Raw genomic sequence first — 27,324 nt, forward strand, 5'->3', positions numbered from 1 at the left:
TACACGGCCACATACACCATGCACACACACACGGCTCCAATATGTACACACCACTACAATCTCTCCAAACTCATTCAACTTCCAATTTCCACGTATCATTCACAACAATAACAACCAAACACTAATTAAAATAATTGAAGCATGACTCCTACACATAAATATGTATGCACGGCCATGTACTATATTTCTCTCCTTCATGAATTTCATCTATTTTAGCATACTACAACACATATAAACCATGTATAACACATAAAACAAGATTAGAGTTCACCTTTCTTCTTCAACTTCTCACTTGACCACAACTTGGTAACTTGAATGATTGTGAATCTTTCTTGCTCCAACAATAACTCCACCTTGTCAAGCACCCTTTACTTGGTAGAAAATGATTTTTGGAGAATTTTTGCAAATTTTTCTTGGGAATTTTCTCTTGGCCGAAAGGCCCTAGTTGTTTTTCTCCTCTTTCTCTTGTTCTTGCTTGATCTTGAAATTTCTAGAGAATGCTAGCAAAAGATGACTTAGTCATCTATTTAATTTCCATGAATTAATTTAACTTGGGCCTAACCCATGACCTATGGCCGGTTGGGCCTTTGGCTTTCTTGCAAATTTTTCAAGCCCAATTATTTTGGCTAATTCTTGTAATTGATGAAAACAATTTTTCCGAATTCCAAATTTGCCCTTCGTCTTTCCTCCATATTCCCACGAGTCATATTGCGAATTTCCCTCTATGCCCTTGACCTTCCTCATTAATTCCGCTTCTAAATTTTTCATAAGCAACTTGTACACCAAACTAGATCAAAATTATATCTTGCTCTTAATCTCCCGCAATTACCTTAAATTATCCGAATGCGAAAAATGCGGGATATAACATCCTTCCCCCCTTTAGAACATTCGTCCTCGAATGTTAAACTTGCCTCATAGCGTAGCATGTTATTTCGGGGAGGTCTCCTTTGTAGATGCCTCACGTTACTTAGCATATTCATCTTAGGAACTTAGATTGCCTTTTGCGATCTTTCACGGTTATGATCCCTTTTTCGTGGCATCAGCCGAGTCTATCCCCTTACTAGACACGTTCCCGTACATCGCCACATTAGGGATTCCTTACCTTAGTTAGTGTGGACTCAATATTGGTCCCACCCTGTGACATCTGTACTTTTTCTCCTTTGTGCCCAAAGCTTTCCGTTGTCACGACTTCCCTTTTTCTGTTAGTGTAGTACGGCTCGGACAATGTGACTCGTGTGGGGTTTCTAACCATTTTCCACACCCCAATTTACTCTGGGCTGCCTAATCTTACACTCGTCTCCCGTTTCCGCATTTATAAAATTTTCAACATATTTCCCAGGGGGTCACCCATCATGGAATTACTCCCACCTGAGCACGCTTAACCTTAGAACTTTAATGCATTTCGATGTCTCGGTGTCAATATTTTTACCTCCGCTTTCCCGTACTACCTATATCACATAATATGGGACGCGTTGGGGTCTCGGCAGTTTCGAAACGTCCGCGTAACACGTATTTTCCTTTATTTACAGTTCTGACCTTCGCAATTTCCAGTATTCGCCTTTTACCTGTGCGTATGGCCACTTTTCGTCCAAATTCCCGAATTCTTAATATGTTCAGTAATACAGAGGACAGTATAGGGTAAAATAAAATCTGGGTTAATTAACACACGCTTATCATAGAAAATATTGAAAAAGTACCTGTGGCCGCGTCTGCGGAAGGTTCAGGGTCCTGTCGTCCTGTCAGTGCATATAGGCGGTGCGGAGGACCGGCTGAACTAGGTGCTCCTCCTCTACCTCGGCCGCGGCCCGCTGGAGCCTGAGAAGTCTGTCCACGAGGGCGCACGGTCGACAACGAACCAATCGCTGATCCGGCTGGCTGAGTTTGGCCTCCTCCATCCTTTAGTGGGCAATCACGTACAAAATGGTCAGTCCGACCATAGGCAAAACAACCATCGGTGTCTAGGTAGCACTGCCCAGAGTGTGGCTTGCCACACCGAGCACATCGTGGTGGGGGAAGCCCCGTCCTGCTAGAATCGGCTCTGTACTGGAGTCTTGAAGCCTTAGAGCCTTGTCCTGTTCCTGAATTGGTAGGTCGGTCAAATCCCCATTCCGCAAATCAAGGAGGTGCACTGGCCGCTGGTTGGCCCGAATACCCAGATTGCTCTTGTGCCTGCTCCCCTCTATACTCGCTCCTACCCCTGGAAAATCTGCCTCTTTTTCTGGAACCCCTATCTGGATAGCTCTCCTCTCTCTGTGTCTGATACTGCTCTTCCAGATTTTGGGCGTGGGCCTGGATGCGGGTAATAGTCATCCCGTCCTGGAGTGAGGCCGTCAAACACTCCTTAACCAAATGTGGCCCTAGCCCACTTACAAACCGGTGCACATGGTCTCCCCTATCAGCTATCAGGGCGGGGGCATACCTGGCTAGCGAGTTGAAACGAAGACTGTATTCCCGAACACTCATATTTCCCTGTCTAAGGTTCAGGAACATGTCGGCTCGAGCCCGTCGAACCTCTGGTGGTAGGAAATGTCATAGAAATGCCTCCGTAAACTCCTGCCAGACCGGGGGAGGGGCATTTACTCCCCTAGAGGATATCCAACTGTTATACCACAATACTGCTACATCCCGCAACCTATACGATGCCAATTCTACTGACTCTGTATCTGAAGCATGCATTATCCCCAGAGTCCTCAGCATTTCATCTATAAAGCTCTGCGGGTCATCCTCTGGTTTTGACCCATAAAACTCTGGCGGCTTCAGGGTAATGAAGTCACGGGCTCTTGCACTTACCGCCCTATCTCCCGGATCTGCATCTCGCCGCTGAGCTTGTGTGGCGACTAACTGGGTCAGTAACTGGATGGCCTCTGCCACTTGCTGGCCCGGAACTGCTGGCGGCGGAACTGGAGGTGCGGGGGCTGGAGCTGGAGCTCTTCCCTACTCCGCCAGTGCAGGGGGAACAGGAACAGTCTGAGGGGGAGCTTCATTGTGAGATTCTTCTTCGTCTAGCTCCCGTTCAACTCTGCGGGCCGCCACCCCCTTGGCTTTCTCGGCCGTCGTAGCCTTTCTCTTCGGCGGCATTACTGAAACCATAACATCGGTTTTAGAAAAGGAGCATGGAAGCCTGGTAACATAGCTCTATCACACGATTTCAGAATACAAAGAAGGTCACATTTCCTAAATGCCCTGTAGCCTCCTGTTTATTGATGTGGCACGCAACAAACCATAAACAAGACTCTACTAGACACGGCTCGTAGACAAACCCCTAGGACCGAACTGCTCTGATACCACTTCTGTCACGACCCGACAAGGGGCCGTGACGAGTACCCGATACTTGTACCGAGCACCCCTTCGCTATCCTGTATGAACAGTGGCACATTGTTTTTCCATTAACATTAGCAGTAAACTCTCTAATATCGCGTTACACCGGGACGCGAACCATTCAAAATACAATACGTTTAACTGTACATAGCTGACTGTGTATATCTGTCTACGAGCCTCTAGACATAGTACCTTTATACATAGAAAGGGCCGAGTACTGTCGCGCCGAAAATACATACACAAAATAGTACCAATGATATGAGGCTCCGGAACGACTGGAGCGCTGCCCAATGCTGCAGATAGAGCCCTAGAGACCCGGTCCGTATACCTGCTAACCTGCGCGGCATGAACGCAGCGTCCACAAGAAGGGACGTCAGTACGAATAATGTACCGAGTATGTAAGGCATGGAAAACAATGCAAGCAGTAACATAGAGTACAATCAATAATAATATCACGGAGCCATAGGGCGTATAACGAGGCAAGAACGTAACCTGTACATAGAAAGGCCCCTCTTTAGGCCGGCTGTCATGTAGGCTTGTCTTTTCATCTTTGAAACGTTTCTTTTCATGGGCATAGGAGTCAACATTTTCATATTTCTTATTCTCGTGTGCAGAAAACAGTACATTTCAATAACGATATCTTTCATTCACATTTACAGACGCCGAATACATCGGCTCTCCCAACCCCCTCCCCAACAGTGACCCAACACATTACATTACATATGTATCATACATCATACATATATGTATAAAGTCGCCGCGTACGGCTCTTCCCATATCCCGCGTCCGGGCATCCCGCGTCCAGGATGGAATCCAGCTGAATCAGGTGGTGATATAACAGTGGCCCTTCCCTTTTCCCCATACACACACACATATACATTTCTTATATACAATTTACTTTATCTTATATATATATATATATATATATACATATCCATACACATATACCCGTTTTATATACATATATCATATAATCACACGAGAGAGCCAAGGAAAATCACGTATTCATCGGAGTGACATATGGTCGGCGATCTCCGATTACATTACGGAATGCTAGTGATAGCTTTGTCTCCCCTTGAAGGAACAAGTAATTTTAAGGCGAGACTATCAACGGAGAATAGTGTTACAGTAACCGTAGAATGAAATCGTGGGCATTATAGATGACAGTCATAGGCTTTGGAGTCTTAGAAAATAAAGTTATAACTAGAAGATATAAATACGATTTAGAAAATTAGTTTATCAATTTCATATTCACATTGGATCCTTAGCTTAGAAATCTCAGTCATAGGATCGTTCCGGTCGTACTTATCAAGCGCATTCTCTTGTCTAACATTGTCGTTATCATTATCCCATAGAAACACTCTTGTTAGAGTAGTCATAGTACTTTATCATTCGGTGACAAGATCGGGATCAAAGGTCCCCTTTGAATTCACCTTAAGTAAGTCAACCAAGACTATAGGGGAATCCGAGAGTAACGGGCCCACCTCGGGCCGGATGAAGTAGCGTATACGATTTACGTATGTCACGTGTCATAGCGTTACTTGTATGGGTCTTAGGGTAATCGGGTCCCATTTATACAAGTTATAGGGGTCTAGGAGGTCTTTTCATCACTTTGCACACTTTCTACTTCAATTCGATTGAACGAAAAGTTGAAAACTGTAGGTGCGGATCCCGGGGATTATGGTTGTCCCCGAGGCGCGTACCCGACTTATTACAACCAAGACATGCCATAGAAAGAAGGGTGAAGCCTTACATACCTCTTTCCGCTTCTTTTGCTATTCCGAATTCACGTCGCAATCTCGTCAAAATCTGCAAATTGGTCATGTTTACCAAAACTCTTATTAGGATTCTTAGAGATAGAATCTTAAGGAAACACTTGGCTACCGAAATTTCGGCAGCATTTCCTCTGTAAATACACCATCCTCAATATTCAACACAACCAAATTCTCATCAATCACAATCCGGGAATTCAAACCCGGCCAAACTATTAACATAATTCAACAATCACACTAGCAATTCACATATTCCATTCAATATGCATGATCTCAATTTACTACTTTCTTCAAAACCTTCCGACTTCAATGAACACCATAGCAACCTTACAATATATATTCCATCAACATCATGCTAATATCATTACATGCTATCCATGCAAGAACATTATTTTTTTTCAATATACACAATCTTCCAATTGCCAATGCTTCACCAACTTATCAAGTCTTTACTTACAAATGTGAAATCTACAACACAACAACTAAAATATTAAATATAACTTGCTCATTATTTCTCAATAATTCAACACATATACATGGTTACATATGCCATATACACGGCCACATACACCATGCACACACACACGGCTCCAACATGTACACACCACTACAATCTCTCCAAACTCATTCAACTTCCAATTTCCACGTATCATTCACAACAATAACAACCAAACACTAATTAAAATAATTGAAGCATGACTCCTACACATAAATATGTATGCACGGCCATGTACTATAGTTCTCTCCTTCATGAATTTCATCTATTTTAGCATACTACAACACATATAAACCATGTATAACACATAAAACAAGATTAGAGTTCACCTTTCTTCTTCAACTTCTCACTTGACCACAACTTGGTAACTTGAATGATTGTGAATCTTTCTTGCTCCAACAACAACTCCACCTTGTCAAGCACCCTTTACTTGGTAGAAAATGATTTTTGGAGAATTTTTGCAAATGTTTCTTGGGAATTTTCTCTTGGCCGAAAGGCCCTAGTTGTTTTTCTCCTCTTTCTCTTGTTCTTGCTTGATCTTGAAATTTCTAGAGAATGCTAGCAAAAGATGACTTAGTCATGTATTTAATTTCCATGAATTAATTTAACTTGGGCCTAACCCATGCCCTATGGCCGGTTGGGCCTTTGGCTTTCTTGCAAATTTTTCAAGCCCAATTATTTTGGCTAATTCTTGTAATTCATGAAAACAATTTTTCCGAATTCCAAATTTGCCCTTCGTCTTTCCTCCATATTCCCACGAGTCATATTGCGAATTTCCCTCTATGCCCTTGACCTTCCTCATTAATTCCGCTTCTAAATTTTTCATAAGCAACTTGTACACCAAACTAGATCAAAATTATATCTTGCTCTTAATCTCCCGCAATTACCTTAAATTATCCGAATGCGAAAAATGCGGGATATAACATGAGCATGATTATTATTGAGAGCATGCATATTATGAGCCCACAGAGGCATTGTCAGAGGTACAGACTCATGCACAGACTTTCAGATACTAGTCCATACAAATGCATGCTGATAGTCAGTTTGACTTTTGAGTTTTAGATTCCATTTATGATTCTTATACATATGTTACTCTTATGCCTTACATACTCAATACATTATCTGTACTGACTCCCCTATTGCTCGGGAGGCTGCGTTCATGGCCGCCGATTCAGGTAGACTAACAGGTGGTCCAGCTCAATAGGACCTCTCTATCCAGCAGTGGTTAGTGCGCTCCATTTGATCCGAAGTTGCAGTTAGTTTTCGTATGCCCCTTTTGAGATGTATATGCATATGGGTATGACGGGGCCCTGTCCCGTCCTTTCTACAGCGTTATACTCCAGTAGAGGTCTGTAGACAGTTGTATGTATGTGTTAGATGATGCAGCCTTGTCGGCTTCTATTATTTTGTGTACAGTACCGGTAGCAACTCAGTTGGCTTGCACTGTTCCTCAGCTTGTTTATTTATATATGCATACAGATTGTACAGAGTTCACGGTGTCGCCCTTTTATGATGTAGTAAGAGATCCCTTTAAGTTACTTATGGGCCCTTGATGTTCCTTATTGTCCAGATATGAGTACAGGGTGTTTGGTCGCTAGAGGCCAGACACTCGTCATGACTCATCGGTTTGGGTCGTGACAGTGGGGGAAGTAATGAGTTAAGTTTTAGAAAATTAACTGGCGGCGATGGAGGGTGGTGGACGGTGGCGGGCAGTGAAGAATAAGGGAATAAGAGGAAAGAAGAAGAGAGAGAGAGAACGAAAAAAAAACTAAATAATGCTTATAATTTTTTTTAAAACATTTTTATTTGCTTCTCACTCTCTCAAAGAGAGTGAACTACACTCTCTGTGCCACCTCACTATCCAGGGAGGTATTAATTTCACTTTAAAATTGTCCAGGGGGGTAATAGGTCACTCGTAAAGATGGGGTGCATCATTATTAATCTGACTAAACGTTGAGGGAGCATTTGACTATTTTCCCATATATAAAATATACCTCTACATATGTATTTATTCGGTTCGGTATTTTTTATAAAATAAAAAACCCACCCTGGTTATTCAGTACGGTTATGAATTTATTTTAAAACCTTCGATTTTATTAAAAAGAACCTAAAAATCGGTTCCGTACGGTACGGTTCAGTCGGTTCAATCGGTTTTTGAAAAACCATTGACACCCCTAATTAGCACTAATGATGAGTTTTTATTATAGGGAAAAGGGCCTGATTTACCCCTCTACTTTGGGAAAAGGTTCACATTTACCCCCCGTTATACTATCATCCCACTTATACCCCTACCGTTACAATAGTTGAAATATTTGCCCCCATTTTTAACTCCTGTCCACCGTGGCCAATGGCTTGGGTCGGACTTGTCCACTGTGTCCCATTAAAATGCCACATAAGAGGCCATGTCAGCAATTTAATTAAATGGGTCCTAAAATTGAAAGAATCAAACCATGCTTCTTCTTCACCATCAAAAGCTAGGGTTTTTTTCCTCTCTTATGTTCTTCTCTGAGAACCAAACGTTACAATAGTTCTTCCCGATTTATCTCCAAAATTAAACTCTCCTTTTGGTCCTTGTATTCCAGCAATTCCATGCAAATAAACCTCCAGAATATGACCATTTACATCTTTCTTAAAATACTTCGACTTGGTAGTGTCAATTGAAAGTTCAGAGCCAACTTGTTCATACACTCTCCAGTCATTTGCAGACCCATCGACGAGTCCGCGGTCTGGCATCTCCAAAATATGATCAAGGGCATTACAAATGCGCAATATTTGAAGATTTTTCAATTTTTCATAAGCTTTCTTGAAATTCTCTTCTCCGACTCGTGGGCAACCAAATACAAATGCCGTCAATGGGAAATCCTTATTGACTTGGTTGACAACTATGTCAATAGCGCATAGTGTGGCTAATGCTGAACCCAAGCTGTGGCCTGTAACAGTTATGCTAACTTCCTCGTTCTTGTATTGCCCCAACATAAGAGAGGCAAAAACCCTAGCTTTTGATGGTGAAGAAGAAGCATGGTTTGGTTCTTTTCATTTTAGGACCCATTTAATTAAATTGCTGACATGGCCTCTTATGTGTCATTTTAATGGGACACGGTGGACAAACCTGACCCAAGCCATTAGCCACGGTGGACAGGAGTTAAAAATGGGGGCAAATATTTCAACTATTGTAACGGTAGGGGCATAAGTGGGCTGATAGTATAACGGGGGGTAAATATGAACCTTTTCCCAAAGTAGAAGGGTAAATCAGGCCCTTTTCCCTTTATTATATTTTGATCAATAAGTATCTTATATAAATGGACATCAAGAATGTGCCTAACCCTCGCCATTGGCTCATCTTTACCTTCGGCTTCTACTTTCATTTTGGTGCTCATTATTTTCACAAACCAGTAAGTAGTAAGTACTGTGAAGCTTTTACATACTTTGTGTAAATTTTATGACATCACATTTTCCTATTTGTTATGCAAAAGGAAAATCTGCTTTGCGTCTTCGGGTTGTAGCCGTGATACCAAACAAACATGAAATTGTGCTTCAAGTTCGTAGTTTATTGAATCAAATCCTTTCTGTTCTGTGTAGGAAAATTGCAGGAAATATGCATGAGGACTTACATGTGCCTCCCTGGCATAAAATACTAAATTCTACTTAGGTTTTTATTCAGAATGGTTTAGGTGTTCAATTGGAAAGAATCTAAGTTGAGGCGTGTAAGTGGAATGTGCGAACAAATTTAGGTGGTAACGGATGACTTAAGCTTAAAAAAAAAAAAAACAAAGTAGAAACTACGTTGACTGAATGTCATAGTCCGTAGTTGGGGTCAGCAAATCTCCACCGTGCAGAAAGCGGCTATTCCCACTTTCGCCCACACACACTAATAGCCTCCCTGCTCCATTTTATTTTATAAAAATACATCCTCCGTCACAATTTAAGTGTATAGTTTTTTTTTTTTTTTTTTAATTTGTTCCAGAAAAGAGTTTTTCTTTTTATATTTAGTAGAAGTTTCACAATTCAAAAATTTTACATGATAAGTTTAAAATCACAAAATTCAAAGGACATTTTAATACGTTACACACATTTTTAATTTAAGAACACAAAATTAGAAAGTCCCCTTTTATTATTTAAACTTTGAGTCAAATTAAAGTAAGACACTTAAATTGAGACGGAGGGAGTAACAATATCGACCCAAAAGTATCTGGGAAAAATCCAAATTGCTTCTTATTCCATCTCTAAAAAACATACTCTAATAACATGTGTCATCCCACTTAACATTATTTAATTTTTTTTTGGTAGGGTGAACTCACTTACATGACATACTAGATGTTGGGTGTGCGAACAAAGTACCACATTGGTAGCTGAAAAGAAAAAGGAAGCTATTTATAAGGAGTTGAATACTCTTAATGATGTGAGGCCTTTTGGGGAAAACTGTGCGAGCTTGGCCCAAAACGGACAATATCACATCATGTTAAGAGTATCTTTGGGCCGTTTTAGCCTAACAAAGTGGTATCAGAGCCAATGGTTTGGCACGACGGGTATGAAGATGGCGGAGTGTGGTGTGGGGCCCGACTTTGTGCCTTTGGCCGTCTATGGGCCGGTTTACGACCTTTACCCATAGCTTTGAAGACGCATTCACAGCCTTTGGGCTTCGGTGACTGTAAATACTCTGACAGTGTGGGTGGCACACAAATATGTTGAATCTCTGACCCGTGGTATGATAATAAGCCACGTGGAACTTAGTTCGAGGAGGAGATTGTTGGGTGTGCGAACAAAGTACCACATTGGTAGCTAGAAAGAAAAAGGAAGCTATTTATAAGGAGTTGGATACTCTTAATGATGTGAGGCCTTTTGGGGAAAACCGTGCGGGCTTGGCCCAAAGCGGACAATATCACATCATGTTAAGAGTATCTTTGGGCCGTTTTAGCCCAACACTAGACGGTGTATGCCGTGCGCACTTTGGATTACAATGTATCTATTTGTATGTAGTTGTGTTTGGGTAGTGATAATCTATATATTTTATATTGCTAATAAACATACATAAGTGTCACGACCCAGCCCCGTGGGCCGCGACTGGTGCCCTTCTGGGACACCCCAAACGAACTCACACCCAAACCATCGTAATCAGCCTCGTCCAAACTCAACGTACGTTATTCGAACTCAACATCGTAATCAGATATCTACCGAACACTTATCCTAAGCAGTCGCCCGTACAGATCAGACAAATCACAAATCAGAAAGGAGGCGGAATATACATCGCCAAATTTCACACACACACATCAGAAGGGTGGCGGAATGCACATCGCCCCCAAGTACATACACATACATACAAACTCAGAGGCCGACTTGGCCATAGCAGCGTACGGGCCGCTTAAGAATGCAAAACAGACTCACATGCAAACACACCGGACCCACGACCCACAAATCTGACTACAGGACTCTAGACAAAACAGAACATAAGAACATATGACGGGACAGGGCCCCGCCGTACCCACACATCCACAAATGTACCGAACACACACATACAACAGAAGATATGTACCAAACGTAGGCTCCGGATCAAGGGGAGCTCTCCAACACAGCAGAATGAGTAGCCTAAACTGGAGGACCACCCAAACGAGCTTCTGTACCTGCGGGCATGAAACACAGCCCCCGAAGAAACGGGGGTCAGTACGGGAGAAGTACTGAGTATGTAAAGCAGAAGGTACAGAAATCACAAACACAGCTGGAGTCAGAAAGAACAAACACAACGTCAACGTAACAAAGCAAACCTGTGCGGAAGGCAAACGTACGTATGCAAATCAAATCATGGATAGGGTTTAGGAACGTGGTCACCCCCCCCCCCCCCCCCGACGCTGGTGCCACAACACATCATAACTCCAGAAGGTTTCAAATCTCCGTACAGTCTCCAGACACATCATATCACACACACATCATATCATCAGAACATACCAAATGCCATATCACATCATAACTCCATAAACGGTAACCGGCCCTATGGCGAGGCCTCGGAAACCGTAACACATCATAACTCCCGAATATGTTATGGCGCGCACGATCACAAAGTCGGCCCGGGTACCGACGAACGAAGTCATAGCAGACAGCACGAACAGAGTAGTGCAGAAACCATATGCATATCAAAAATAATTTGTCGGACTCAACATATAGTTTACATGTAGGTATAAACTGACGCCAGAAGGCTCGGAGTAGGAATCAGATTGATCAAAGTATGCGTATAAAAGTTACGAAGTTCCAAACTGTCAAATTCGCAAGAAAAACTGTTCAGAAGTCGCTTTCCGAAAATCTCACATCATTCAAAGTACAGAACGTACGTTAATGGCATAAGAAGTTTCAAACACATCCTTGGGTCATAAGCAGACAGTCGCAGATTATAACGGACACAAACGGACCAAACAAACTGAATAAGGGGAGCCTCGGGGCTCGCGGGCCCACCTCGGGTCAAATTGAGGCGGCGGACACAAATCACAGACTTTCGGCTCCATAGAGCCATCTACGGAAGTTTCGAGGAGTTTCGGACACAACAGCACAAGTTATGGAGGTACGAACATTCTTTTAACCAAATGCGACAAAAAGGGTTCAATCGCGTTGAATGAATAGTGCTCGAACTTGAACTTCGATTTCCAAGAGCAGGGTTATTCCCGAGGGGCCGATCTTAACCTAGTATGTCTAGGACATGCCAAAAGAATGATAGGTAGGCTTTACATACCTGGTTGGCGCCTTACGCTCCTCAAATCGCAATTCCCGTTTCGTCCAGAAACTGCAAATGGTCACTTTTACCAGTTACTATTCATGAGAATTAACATTTTAGTCTTTGGGCTATATTTGGCTACCGAAATTTCGGCAGCACTTCCCCTATAAATCTAACACCCCCGAGACTTAGCTCGGCTCAAAATACAACGACAACAACAGCCCAAACATCATAAAACCATACAAACCACAATCATACTACATTAACTTCAAAATTTCACTTTAATACATAAGTTGGCAAATTCTTGACTCAACTTCAAAATTCCAAATCTATTTCCACATTAGTCCATTCATTCACTCATTCCCAATTATTCAAACACACTACATACAAGTTCCAAATCACATACAAACATCCCCAAAGTTCACTACTTTCCAATTTTCATTCAAAACACCAAAAGTTACGACGAACGTTCTAACTTGCGTCGTTTCATTCCAAATTCGTTATCATCAACCATAAATCTTATTTAAGTCCTTAATATCATAAATATACTATGATGTACACAAATATACCAAAGGTATACACTTTCCGATAACGTCCGAAATCATTTTCTAACACCAAATCAATTCTCCAAACATTCATTTACGATACAAAGGTTACAACGACACCTCAAACGACTAAACGGAATCAAATTCACATGGTCTTGCACTACCTACAAGCCACGGCCAAACACACCCTTTCTACACACACACACCATGCACAAACACAACCCCATCCCATAATCTTCATACTAATCCAATCACTAACACATACATATCCATTTCATAACATTAAAACATAAAAATCTTACCTTGTTCTTGAATTTCCGACTTGTCGCGAACGTCGATCTTTCTCCAAACTACTTGTATCACGTCGGAGAGCGTCTTGAGCACTTTACAACTATGTGAAAATCAAGATTTTTGGAGCAAGCACAAGGCTTGGGAAATTTTTTCTCTCCTCTCCACTATTCTCGGCCGAAACCCTCTTGTTGGTGTTCTTGAATTTTTTTTTTGATCTTTGAAGATTCTAAGTGGAAGAATGATATATATCCACTAATATATCATGTGCATAGCACATGACATTAAAATGGGTTTGGGCCAAAAGCTATGGCCGGCCACCCTCCAATCCTTGGGCCTCAATTTTGTTATATTTTCCTTGGCCCAATTCACTAAGAGTCCCGTTTTGTAATTCCCGAAACTAATTTCCGAAATTCCGAATTTACCCTCGGCCTTCCCCGACGTCTTAACATTAATGATTCCATAACCAACATAGTCATATTCACCAAAATCAAGTTATGTCCTTATAACACACAAGTCGAAATTATTTCTCAATTTCCAATTACACGAAAACACGGGACATAACATTCTCCCCCCCTTAAGAACATTCGTCCTCGAATGTTGAATCGACCTCATGGGTGTCGTACTACTCCGGGAGGGTTTCTCTTGATAGTTGTCCTTTATTGATTTCTCCGACATGGCTTCTTTACCAATACTAGGGGTAGATTTTCACATCACCGATTCAAACGCCTTCTTAATCCCCTTTCCTCATACCCTACGTAATCACCGAACCATACGCTATATTCTTGTAATGGACGAACGCTTCCCAGACATCATAATCAATATCATTTTCTTATCACACTCCTGGGTTTCCTTACCACATCGTCGTACTCTCACTTTACTTCATATCAGACACTTCATGCCAAACAGATTCAGAACTTAAGCCGGACGCGCATAAGTATATCGGACGGATTCGTAGTCAACATCAAAAGTGCGGACGCATATCAAACACATCTGAGATCGGAGTCAGACGTACAAAGACGTATCAAACGAATTCGTAGGCAGAATCAGACACACGAAGATATACCAAACAGATTCACAATCAAAGCCAGACGTACGGAATCATATCGAACAAACCCGAAATCAGAAGCAAATATACAGAATTGTTTCATACCGAATCGTGATCAGACAAACCGAAATGTATCAAACACACGCGCGGTCAAAATCAAACGCACAGAAGTATATCAGACGGATTTATATCCAGAGTCAGACATACAGAGGTGTGCCAGACAGAAACGGATCCAGAATCAAACGCACAAAAGGTTCATCGGACGGGAACATAGTCGAACTCAGAAATATAGAGGCGTACCAGGTAGAGCCTCATCGGAATTGGAAGTGCAGAAGCACCACAGATAGATTGTCAATTTAGGATCACATCATTCACATTAAGGCTCCAATAATTCATGAGAATTTCCTTTTTATTTGCAAACTCACTCATCAGTCGTCACACAATTTACCTTGCGTCTTACGTATCGACTCCTTCAAAAATTCCAATTACTCACACTGCTTATCCTTTGTTTATCACAATATTAGTTTCCGGGGCTCGACTCTTAGCCCTCATAGGCAGCGAATGAGAATCATACACACACATACACATACATATACACATACACACGTTTGCTCACACCTTACTGGCGAACATCTCTGACTATTATTCAAATTCGTTCAATTTCCCAAGAGGTGTTGTACCCTTTCCTTTTTGCCCATTTAGTCCGCCTCGTTCCGCGCGACTCTCGAAAGGGCACTAACTACTTCACACACATCCTATTTGCCTTTGGTTACCCCAAGTTTTCATTTACCTTAATCATACTTACACTTGTGCAAAATTTTGCGTTACTTCCCAGGGGGTCACCCGTCCCAGAATTGCTCTGGCTTGAGCACGCTTAACCCTGAAACTTTTACACATTTTGACGCGTTAGGGCTGATATAATTTCGCCAATTGCCCCGCACGACCTTTGTCACGTAATTTTAGGCCGAACGGGATTTTAGCAAATTTTTCGGAAAATTTTTTGTAGCGGGTCCCACTCTGACCCAAAGAGGTCGTTTGCTTTTCTAGCTGTGTGGTCTATCGTTCTAGCCTTCCAAATCCCATATATTTTCCTCCCACATGTACAGATAACTGCCTCGGATATTTTCATTAATTCAGATTCTTACCCGACCTTTACTGACACACACAAAAAGAATATCGCATAATACTGAGGTACAAACCTACCATTGCACATATTCATTAAACAAAAGGGTTAGTAGTATACCTGGGTCTGTGTCTGGGGGTGCCTCTGGGTCCCGACGACCGGTCAAAGCATAGATGCGGTTCGAGGGACCGCTAGAATCTGAACCCCCACCACGGCCTCTACCGCGGCCCGCTGGTGCTGGCATACCTCGCCCCGTAGAGCGCGTGGCCGAAGGGGTAGATGACGAACCCGCAACAGATCTCATCGGCGGTGCTGCGCTACCGGAACCGCCTGCCCACGGACAATCCCGCATGATATGGCCCTGGCGGCCGCAAGCAAAACAGGCCCCTGTGGCCCTGAAGCACTCATCTGGGTGCGATCTTCCACAATACGAACACTGGGGTATGGGTGGCCTAGACTGACTGGGACCCCTGCTCACCTGAGGACCTGGGGCTCTGGAACTCTGGTCTGCCCTGGACGGTCCTGCTCCATCAAACCTCTTACCAACAGACTGTGTGTCCCGGCCTGACGGAGGAAAGTACCCGCTGGACTGATACTGAGGCTGCCCGCCCCGAGAATCTCCGGAATACCCCGCTGATCTGGCCCTCTTGGGCCGTCTCCCATCATACTCTCGGCTGGGCCGATCTGCTCGGTGCCGGTTCTCCATCCCCTGGGCGTAGGCCTGTAGACGGGCAATGTCCATATCTGTCTGCAATGACACCGCCATACACCCGTCAATCAAGTAACGATCCAGCCCCATAACATATCTATGCATCCGATCTGTCATATCTGCCACCACGGCAGGGGCATACCGGGCCAGGGAATCAAACTCCAAATTATATTCACGGACGCTCCGACCCCTCTGCTGCAGATGCAAAAACCGATCAGCTCGCTCCCGTCGTAACTCTGGGGGCAGAAAGTGGCGGGTGAAAGCAGTCACAAACTGATCCCACATAGCTGGAGGAGCACCCTCACCCCGGGATAGCTCCCAAGTCTCATACCAATGCGCGGCAACATCCCGAAGTCTATGCGAAGCTAGCTCAACCGACTCGGTCTCTGACGCCCTGACCAAGTCTAATGCACGCCGCATCCCCCGAATGAAGTCATGGGGGTCCTCGTCGGGCTTAGACCCGAAAAACTCTGGAGGGCCGCATAACAAGAACTCCCGAACTCTCAGGCTTTCCCGCCTGTCCTCATCATCATCGTCCCTCCGCCCGCGCCTGCGAGCCTGTCCGGCTACAATCGTGGTCAGCAACTGTACAGCCTCCCTCAGGGTCCTATCCTCCGCCCCTGGCTGAGGAGCTGGAGTCTCAGGAGCGGGTACACGGACCTCTGGAGCTGCTGAAGGTCCCGCTCCAGGCTGTACTAATGGGGGTGTAGCAGACCCCTCAGAATGAGGTGTAACCTCAAGCAAATCATAAACACGAGCCCGAGTAGCCCGTTGTGCCTGACTGGTCTCTCCTATCTTCGCCTTGCCCTTCTGGGCCGCCGTTGCCTTCTTCGGAGGCATCACTGCAAACACAACAACGGGTCAGATCAGAATGACCCTATTAACACAGCTCTATCGCACGATCTAAGATTCCAAAGAAAGGGCAACACAACATCCTAGATGTCCTGTAGCTCCTTGTTTATAGATGTGGTGCACAACACATCGATAAACAAGACTCTACTAGACACGGCCTGTAGACATTCCGAGGACAAACCGCTCTGATACCACTTTTGTCACGACCCAGCCCCGTGGGCCGCGACTGGTGCCCTTCTGGGACACCCCAAACAAACTCACACCCAAACCATCGTAATCAGCCTCGTCCAAACTCAACGTACGTTATTCGAACTCAACATCGTAATCAGATATCTACCGAACACTTATCCTAAGCAGTCGCCCGTACAGATCAGACAAATCACAAATCAGAAAGGAGGCGGAATATACATCGCCAAATTTCACACACACACATCAGAAGGGTGGCGGAATGCACATCGCCCCCAAGTACATACACATACATACAAACTCAGAGGCCGACTTGGCCATAGCAGCGTACGGGCCGCTTAAGAATGCAAAACAGACTCACATGCAAACACACCGGACCCACGACCCACAAATCTGACTACAGGCCTCTAGACAAAACAGAACATAAGAACATATGACGGGACAGGGCCCCGCCGTACCCACACATCCACAAATGTACCGAACACACACATACAACAGAAGATATGTACCAAAAGTAGGCTCCGGATCAAGGGGAGCTCTCCAACACAGCAGAATGAGTAGCCTAAACTGGAGGACCACCCAAACGAGCTTCTGTACCTACGGGCATGAAACACAGCCCCCGAAGAAACGGGGGTCAGTACGGGAGAAGTACTGAGTATGTAAAGCAGAAGGTACAGAAATCACAAACACAGCTGGAGTCAGAAAGAACAAACACAACGTCAACGTAACAAAGCAAACCTGTGCGGAAGGCAAACGTACGTATGCAAATCAAATCATGGATAGGGTTTAGGAACGTGGTCACCCCCCCCCCCCCCCCCCCCCCCCCCGACGCTGGTGCCACAACACATCATAACTCCAGAAGGTTTCAAATCTCCGTACAGTCTCCAGACACATCATATCACACACACATCATATCATCAGAACATACCAAATGCCATATCACATCATAACTCCATAAACGGTAACCGGCCCTATGGCGAGGCCTCGGAAACCGTAACACATCATAACTCCCGAATATGTTATGGCGCGCACGATCACAAAGTCGGCCCGGGTACCGACGAACGAAGTCATAGCAGACAACACGAACAGAGTAGTGCAGAAACCATATGCATATCAAAAATAATTTGTCGGACTCAACATATAGTTTACATGTAGGTATAAACTGACGCCAGAAGGCTCGGAGTAGGAATCAGATTGATCAAAGTATGCGTATAAAAGTTACGAAGTTCCAAACTGTCAAATTCGCAAGAAAAACTGTTCAGAAGTCGCTTTCCGAAAATCTCACATCATTCAAAGTACAGAACGTACGTTAATGGCATAAGAAGTTTCAAACACATACTTGGGTCATAAGCAGACAGTCGCAGATTATAACGGACACAAACGGACCAAACAAACTGAATAAGGGGAGCCTCGGGGCTCGCGGGCCCACCTCGGGTCAAATTGAGGCGGCGGACACAAATCACAGACTTTCGGCTCCATAGAGCCATCTACGGAAGTTTCGAGGAGTTTCGGACACAACATCACAAGTTATGGAGGTACGAACATTCTTTTAACCAAATGCGACAAAAAGGGTTCAATCGCGCTGAATGAATAGTGCTCGAACTTGAACTTCGATTTCCAAGAGCAGGGTTATTCCCGAGGGGCCGATCTTAACCTAGTATGTCTAGGACATGCCAAAAGAATGATAGGTAGGCTTTACATACCTGGTTGGCGCCTTACGCTCCTCAAATCGCAATTCCCGTTTCGTCCAGAAACTGCAAATGGTCACTTTTACCAGTTACTATTCATGAGAATTAACATTTTAGTCTTTGGGCTATATTTGGCTACCGAAATTTCGGCAGCACTTCCCCTATAAATCTAACACCCCCGAGACTTAGCTCGGCTCAAAATACAACGACAACAACAGCCCGAACATCATAAAACCATACAAACCACAATCATACTACATTAACTTCAAAATTTCACTTTAATACATAAGTTGGCAAATTCTTGACTCAACTTCAAAATTCCAAATCTATTTCCACATTAGTCCATTCATTCACTCATTCCCAATTATTCAAACACACTACATACAAGTTCCAAATCACATACAAACATCCCCAAAGTTCACTACTTTCCAATTTTCATTCAAAACACCAAAAGTTACGACGAACGTTCTAACTTGCGTCGTTTCATTCCAAATTCGTTATCATCAACCATAAATCTTATTTAAGTCCTTAATATCATAAATATACTATGATGTACACAAATATACCAAAGGTATACACTTTCCGATAACGTCCGAAATCATTTTCTAACACCAAATCAATTCTCCAAACATTCATTTACGATACAAAGGTTACAACGACACCTCAAACGACTAAACGGAATCAAATTCACATGGTCTTGCACTACCTACAAGCCACGGCCAAACACACCCTTTCTACACACACACACCATGCACAAACACAACCCCATCCCATAATCTTCATACTAATCCAATCACTAACACATACATATCCATTTCATAACATTAAAACATAAAAATCTTACCTTGTTCTTGAATTTCCGACTTGTCGCGAACGTCGATCTTTCTCCAAACTACTTGTATCACGTCGGAGAGCGTCTTGAGCACTTTACAACTATGTGAAAATCAAGATTTTTGGAGCAAGCACAAGGCTTGGGAAATTGTTTCTCTCCTCTCCACTATTCTCGGCCGAAACCCTCTTGTTGGTGTTCTTGAATTTTTTTTTTGATCTTTGAAGATTCTAAGTGGAAGAATGATATATATCCACTAATAGTCATGTGCATAGCACATGACATTAAAATGGGTTTGGGCCAAAAGCTATGGCCGGCCACCCTCCAATCCTTGGGCCTCAATTTTGTTATATTTTCCTTGGCCCAATTCACTAAGAGTCCCGTTTTGTAATTCCCGAAACTAATTTCCGAAATTCCGAATTTACCCTCGGCCTTCCCCGACGTCTTAACATTAATGATTCCATAACCAACATAGTCATATTCACCAAAATCAAGTTATGTCCTTATAACACACAAGTCGAAATTATTTCTCAATTTCCAATTACACGAAAACACGGGACATAACAATAAGTTTGCACTGTTTTTATTATATATATATACACATACTATGTTCAAAACACGATTAATATAACATTGTAGTTTGTGCTCCGTATTCAAAACTTTATTATATTAGTGTTTGCTACGAATATAAAGTTGGCAAAAATTTATTAATACTTTTTAAAAGAGAAGACTTATTTAAAAGGAAACTATTTTCCTCTCTTTGAAATAAAACAATAGCAATATTTAAGCATTAGTTGATACTTTGAATTTTAATTCGATTAATTTAAAGGTGTAAAATATTCTATTGTTAATGTATGTAGATTGGACCTAAACAATACTTATTATTTTTTATCAAATTTTGATTTGGATAATTCTAATTCAAATTATTAAATTAATTTTACATGTTTAAAACGAAACAAAGTAGAAATTTGATTTTCTATTTAAACGAAGAACTACTATTTTTAATTTTTGATAAATATTCTTGACTTAGCTCATTTTACTTGTCATGTTGTCTGTTGCACAGTTTTTTAAGGAAACATCAATTAGAATTATAATTTGACTAATTTACCTTATTAATTATTTGATCTCCATTTAATATTATTTTTTCTTTTATGACATTAATCTCTTTTCACATTTATTAGAGTAAGAATAAAAATGAAAAAGTAATTAAATTCTATCTTTTTTTAAAATATAAATATTTTAAGTATATTTATTTTAGTAAACATAACAAATAAATGACATGACAGAATAACAAATACAACAGTTAAATATCTAGATTAGATCTCAGGCTAATATAAGAAAAAAAAAGTAAATTGTATGCTTTTGCTACTTAACCTTTTGAAGAAAAGCAATAATATGTAGTCTATTTTTTTTTGTTGTACAATAATTTCATTTGCTCTCACTAATGAGTTGATACGCATGTGACAATGAATCTACCATTATTGACTTAATGAGAGATACTTTGGAAATTACATGAATATTATTTGATTTTTTAATATGAGGTGCACGTTTTTTTTTTTTTTACATTGCTTGTTTTTTTAATATGGGGTTCACATTTTTTTTTTGATATTGCTTAATTTTTTAAATATGGAGTCCACTTTTTTTTTTTTTTTACATGAGTTTGGAGATGGTGGGATACACTTTTTTTTAATATTGCTTGATGTATTTAGTATGGGGCCCACTTAATTTGTTTTTTTTTTTTTTTTTGATCTGTGATTGACGACGAAGCATGGGTATAGAGTAGTAAAGTAAAGTAATAGGAATAATGAGCAGGGGTTTAACAGCTGTAAGTTATAGTTTAGGGACAATAACAAAAATTAGACATAATTAAAGTGTGAAAATAATAAAAACCTGATAATTTAGTAGAGTTTTGATCTCAAAAAAGAAAAAAGAAAAGAAAAATACTATCTTAGTCGGTAGTTGGGGTCAGCAATTCTCCACCGCGCAGAAAGCGGCCATTCCCACTTTCGGCACGCACACACTCGCTCTTATTCTATACAGAACTAGAAAGCAACAATCTTCATCTCTGCTCATTTACCAAAAGTATCTTAAAAAAATCCAAATGGCTTCTATGTCCGTCTCTGCAACAAAGCATACTCTAATTCCTTCACTGCTCCAATATTCTCAAACCCCTAAAATACTCTTCAGTCGGAATCTAAGCATTGTCTCAAGATCCTCAAAATCTAATTTTTATGGTCTTAAGATCCTTCATTTGCCTTCTTTAACAACCCCTTCTTCTTCTTCTTCTTCTTCTTCAACTAAAAGTTCCATTTTTGCTAAGGTACATTGCTTCCCCCCTGCTTCACTATCTTGACTACTTTCTCTTAGCTTTCCATTTTTTTTTTTTTTGCTTTGTACCCCCCTTTGTTTCAAATTACATGTGGTGTTTTTTTAACACGCTTTTTAAGAAAATATATTTGGACTCTTTTACCCTCATATTTGTCTCAAGATTTAATATGTCTTCATTAAATATTTATTCAATTGAGATACTTGTAATTTTTCTAATGGAGTAACAATTACTTATCCTCTGATGATTTTTATTTGTCCTATATACTTAAATAAATTGTCTACACAACTTCTAAAGTATGCTTGATTGATTTCAATCGTGACAATTAGGGGTGATATAGTAAAATTATCATTATATTTATAGCTTCTAGATGTGCCAAGTCAATACAAGACAAGTAAAAATGGACGGAGGACTACTAAAGGTTAAATATTTATTCTATTGAGGTGTTTATAGTTTTTAAGAACAAGTACAACTACTAGAGATAAAATGGGAAAAAATAATTAATTTTGTAACTTTTAAAATGACAAATAATTTGAGACTCTGGGAGTAATGATTACTTTAAACCTTATCTGGAATTGTGGCATGTTATGTAGGTGGATAAAGGTTCAGTGCCTCCACCATTCACATTAAAAGATCAAGATGGAAAAGATGTGAGTCTCTCCCAGTTCAAAGGCAAGCCTGTTGTGCTCTATTTCTATCCTGCTGATGAATCTCCTGGTTGCACCAAACAGGTATAGTCCAATCACCACAAATTACGTTTAAATTCGGTTCAATTTTACATTGGGTTGAACATTTTATTTGTGTTAGTTACTATTTGGACAGTCAAAAGGATATTTTATTTGACCATATTCAAATACTTTCTAGATATTTTGAATTGTTAACTATTGTGACTTATAGTATTTCTTATGTAGTTTCTAAATATGTAAATTTTATTTTACGAAATTGAAGATTCTATGTTCGAAAGCACACTGGACATTAGTCAGTTTGACCCTCGTACTCTCGTACTCTGAATCAAGCCAAATAAATTGAAACAGAGGGAGTAATTATTATAGACAAAAAAATACAGAAGAAAGTATTGAAAGCATGATTTTGTTGGTTTTATTGAAGTGTAATCCAAACAATGACTTCATTTTATGCAAAAGATTTGCACAAAGAAAGGCCTTGGTGGTATCATGAATTGGGAATTATAATCAATTAGCTGAATAGATGTGAATGAACAATCGTTTCTTTTACTAACTTCTTTGAAATTAGGGAAAAACTTTTAGAAGAATTGGAACCCTTCACCTAAGTGATGCTACCATTAGGCTACAAAACCAATCACAACCAAATCTTAATTCCAAATTTGATCAATGTGTGACTTGTTTATTATATTGGACTTTCTGGAATAGCTGTACTGCTCTTCGAACTTCTTAGAATATCTATGTTGGAGTCATTACTCTATTTTCTGTGGTCACCTCGTGTATTGTTTTTTATTTTTATTTATTTATTTATTTTTCCGTCCAGAAACAAACTACTGTTATATATTAACTTAATAAAATACACGTATAAGGATCAATATCTGAGTGTGCAAAGAGTGCACACCAGTGTTATCAAAGGCGCGCTTTAAGCGCTGAAGCGAGGCTCAAAACATGTTGAGCGCTTCGCCTCGCTTTATGTGCGCTTCAGTGTCGTCATCAAGGCTCTAAGACATACTTTTCCTTGCCAATGAGCCTTTCTTGGAGAGGTGACACTAGATGATTAATATCTCACTTTATCGTAATATTTTTACAATTTCTTTGCCCATACATTTGTTATTCATGCTTATTATTATTAATCTTGGACTAAAAATATATATATTTGTATTTTTGCACCATTGTGCTTTTTTTCATTAAAGCCCACGCTTTATTTGCGCTTTGCGCACCTTAGAGCTTTTTTGCGCTTTTCGCTTTTGATAACACTGGTGCACACTCATGACTAACTAAAATATCTAGAGGAGGAGAGTGACTTAAAGAGTCATTTCAAAAAGGGGGATTTTGGGTTGCTGGTCCTGTCGAGCAGTGATCTTGATGAAGGATGTCTTGTAGCGGCACTGAAGTCGGAACGACGAGTCTAGTAGTCGTCTTGCCTAACTGATCAGCTAAGTAGGCCGGCACAGCAAACGCGGGCTGTTGATCAAAAAGGGTTATTGAGTGGTACTCATCCAAAACACAGCCATGTTTTGCAAGTTGGTTGTAACTGCGTTTTGCTCCCTGTACATGTGTTTTTGGGGAGGATCACCCTGCATGAGGAGGCACCTGCAATCAGATATAATGTTGAAGAAAAGTGAGTGTGTTGCATTCAGCAGTGAAATTAAAGCTGCTGTGTCAATATTCACTTCCAATCGTTTTAGATTGTACTGTAAAGCTAGACGTAATCCCTCACTAAGTGCCAGAAGCTCTGTTTCTATGGTGTTGTGACTGAAAACACATTTACAAGACCAATGAAAAATGTTTTGTTATAGTTACTGTCCCTTTCAAGAATGCTCTGTCATGCTTTCTTTAGTAACTTTTGTCATGGCTTCTTCACTCCCGTTGTTTTCTTTTTTACTTGAGCCGAGGGTCTATCGGAAACAACCTCTAACTCCCAAGGTAGGGGTAAGGTCTGCATACACACTACCTTCCCAGACGCCCCTTGTGGGATTATGCTGGGTATGTTGTTGTTGTTGTAAAACTTTCACGTTTTACTCCAGTTACCCTTCGAGTCGCGATCACTAAGACCTGTGGTTATGTTGGTCGCTCCATCCGTGTTAAGTTTGAAGGTGTTAGATGTTGGTGGATGCTATTTCACTTGGAGGGGGATTTTTGGGACAGTTTTGCGATGGTCAAGGGCTACATAATAAAACTCATCAGCTCTTTGGAGAATAGCAGGTTTAGTTAGGGGCGTGCTAGTGTCACAAAAGAGCTTCTAGTTGCGGTGGAGCCATATCTGCCATAAAACGAACGGATATAGAATGGAGTTCGGTATGTTGAGTTCGTTTGACGTATCTGTCGTATGAATCAGAAGATGTAGCATTTGAGAGGATGATGATGAAGGGTAGCTGATTTTGTCATTACAGTGGTAGCATTAAGTTGAGGCCAAAGATTCATTACTGCTGGGCATTCTTAAAACAAATGCTTGATGGTTTCACTTGCCTGGTGGTATAATGGACAGACATCAGAAGGGATGAAACCTAAGTGGTGGTAATAGTAAGAAGTTGGAAGTCTTCGTGGCATGCAAGCCATGAAATGTCGTAATCTTGGAGGGATTTTCAGTTGCCAAATCCAAGCGAATGATGCATCTGGCTGGGGTGTTCGTAGAGCGTTATACATTGATTTGACTGAGAAGGTGTCTGTTGAAGTGAGAAGTTCAAAGGAAATTGTCATGGCGATTATCGAAAAGAGGGAAGTGCGTACTTTGGATACGTAAAAGGAGTTGAGGTGGTAGCTCGAGAGGGAAGTTTGACAGGTTCCATGAGCTATTAGAGATGTAGTTGGAGAGAGTGAGTGTGTCGTGATGTTTTGGTAAAGGCCCTGCTACTAGGCTTCTGATAGAAGTGCGGCATGGGGCCAATGGTCGGACCAAAATTTAACTAGTTGGCCATAGCCCATGTTCCATTTTAGGCCTAACTGAGGACAGTTCCTACCTTGTGGAAATTTTTTTATAGATGGAGGAGTAGTTATGTGGGGTTTTTGGTGTTTAAGTGAAGTACGGAGTAAGTACGGTCTTTGCCCAAGGGGAGGTGGAATTCTGAATGAGTCGACATGCTTTCCAAGCAGTGCGTTATCAGTGAAAAAGATTACTGCTAGACACAAATTAAGTCTAATCCCATACAGGGAACTGCTCAATTATGAGACAAGTTTAAAATACAAAGCTAGATCTATGGCTTGAAACTGTTCTAGAGATGACCCTCATTCTTCCTTCTCATTTTGTTTTCTTTTTTAACTAGAATTTACTTGCTTTACTCCTGAAAGGAAAAACCATACTCTTTATGCTGCAATAGCATATACATAAAAAGTTACCTTCGTAATAACCAATGTGTGAACGTTTTTTTACAGGCATGTTCCTTTAGGGACTCTTATGAAAAATTCAAGAAAGCTGGAGCAGAAGTTGTTGGGATTAGTGGTGACGATCCGGAATCCCACAAGGTATTATAGATTTAATTGATTGGTTATAAAAATAGTTGGCGGAAGTTCATTTTTCTGATAGGCAGTCAGTTATCTGGACTTCTGATTCTTATTATCAAATCAGATTACATTAACCTTGCTGTTCCTATTAGTCTCGTTCTCTAAAGTTTGCATTTGATTGAACTCCTGGTTTGATTTCACAGAGAAATTACTAATCAGGTTCTTGTTTCTAATGGAATAATCATCAGCCAAGCAACACGTGATTTCTTACTTTTACTTTGTTTGGGAAATTGCACAGATAATTATTTGCCAGCTGCATTGATTTGGATTTCTATTGGCACACTGTCAAAATTATACTTTTCATGTCAAAGGATATACTCGAGCTCATCGTGTTTCAAATTTCTTATATTCTTCTCATACTTTTTTTTTCGGATTTTAGTTTGTATATATTGCCAACTCTTATAATCAAGGTATTTGGGTTGTACAGGCGTTTGCAAAGAAATACAGACTTCCATATACCTTGCTGAGTGACGAAGGCGACAAGGTTAGAAAGGAGTGGGGAATCCCGGGAGACCTTTTTGGTGCATTGCCCGGAAGACAAACTTATGTGCTTGACAAGAATGGAGTCGTTCAACTCATATATAACAATCAGTTCCAACCTGAAAAACATATTGATGAGACACTGAAGCTACTTCAAAGTCTCTGAATGTCAAACGTTTTCGCTCGATACATTTCTTTCCCACTGGCCATCAAATTTCTCTTATATTTAGTATATATTTATACAACCACTGTGGTTGGTGTCAAAGGAACTGTAAGGTTAGGGTAGTAAAAATTATGTGATAGATTGTTGTATTACTATTGTGAGTGATGTAAATTTGCGGGAAAGCCTTTGTACTGATTGCACCGTAACTGCATATTAGAGTTCTTTCAATGGTTCAGCTTTCCTCTCTTTGAACAGTTGAACAAACCCCAAGCAGCAAAGTGAAAGTTGTAGCGCAAAATTATAGTAGTCTTTTTTTTTTTTTTTTTTTTTTTCAGTTGAGAGATTCACCATAGTGGAGGGGATTAGGCAATCACCTAATCCAGTATATACATAAAAATAAGGATTACAAGGTGGACATAAACCTTAGCCTCCAAAGCACACAATACAATGGTGTTAGTTATAACACAGTTCAGCTGCATCAAGAACACAGTCTGCACAATGGCTGGATCTTTCTTTACAAGAGAAGCAAAAGAGTACAGTGAGCACAAAGCAATATAAGTTAACTGAGTATCACAAGAGAGAGTCATTGTACTAGTCATTAGAGAAAAACATTCTTTCTAATC

The 27,324-nt window shown here is 41.1% G+C and overlaps 2 protein-coding genes across 2 annotated transcripts; one reads left to right on the plus strand and one right to left on the minus strand.

Annotated features, from left to right (window-relative positions):
- Positions 1-8,079: 8,079 nt before the first annotated feature.
- LOC132639443 (phospholipase A1-II 4-like) lies at positions 8,080-8,562 on the minus strand. Its single transcript, XM_060355885.1, has one exon. The coding sequence runs from the start codon at positions 8,560-8,562 to the stop codon at positions 8,080-8,082; it is 483 nt and encodes a 160-aa protein (XP_060211868.1).
- Positions 8,563-21,496: 12,934 nt separating this feature from the next.
- Positions 21,497-26,936, plus strand: LOC132640897 (peroxiredoxin Q, chloroplastic-like). The gene is made up of 4 exons (XM_060357709.1): positions 21,497-21,871; positions 22,471-22,608; positions 25,930-26,019; positions 26,486-26,936. Exons 1-4 carry the CDS (start codon positions 21,653-21,655, stop codon positions 26,702-26,704), a joined length of 666 nt encoding a protein of 221 aa, XP_060213692.1. The 5' UTR covers positions 21,497-21,652; the 3' UTR covers positions 26,705-26,936.
- The last annotated feature ends 388 nt before the right edge of the window (positions 26,937-27,324 follow it).

This window comes from Lycium barbarum, chromosome 5 (genome assembly GCF_019175385.1).
Source record: "Lycium barbarum isolate Lr01 chromosome 5, ASM1917538v2, whole genome shotgun sequence".
Taxonomy (NCBI): domain Eukaryota; kingdom Viridiplantae; phylum Streptophyta; class Magnoliopsida; order Solanales; family Solanaceae; genus Lycium; species Lycium barbarum.

Bases quoted from the DNA above. Each gene is read 5' to 3' on its own strand.
- LOC132639443 (XM_060355885.1), bottom strand. From the start codon at position 8,562: ATGTTGGGGCAATACAAGAACGAGGAAGTTAGCATAACTGTTACAGGC.
- LOC132640897 (XM_060357709.1), top strand. From the start codon at position 21,653: ATGGCTTCTATGTCCGTCTCTGCAACAAAGCATACTCTAATTCCTTCA. The intron at 22,609-25,929 runs GTATAGTCCAAT...GTTTTTTTACAG, and splicing joins CTCCTGGTTGCACCAAACAG to GCATGTTCCTTTAGGGACTC. The intron at 26,020-26,485 runs GTATTATAGATT...TGGGTTGTACAG, and splicing joins ACGATCCGGAATCCCACAAG to GCGTTTGCAAAGAAATACAG.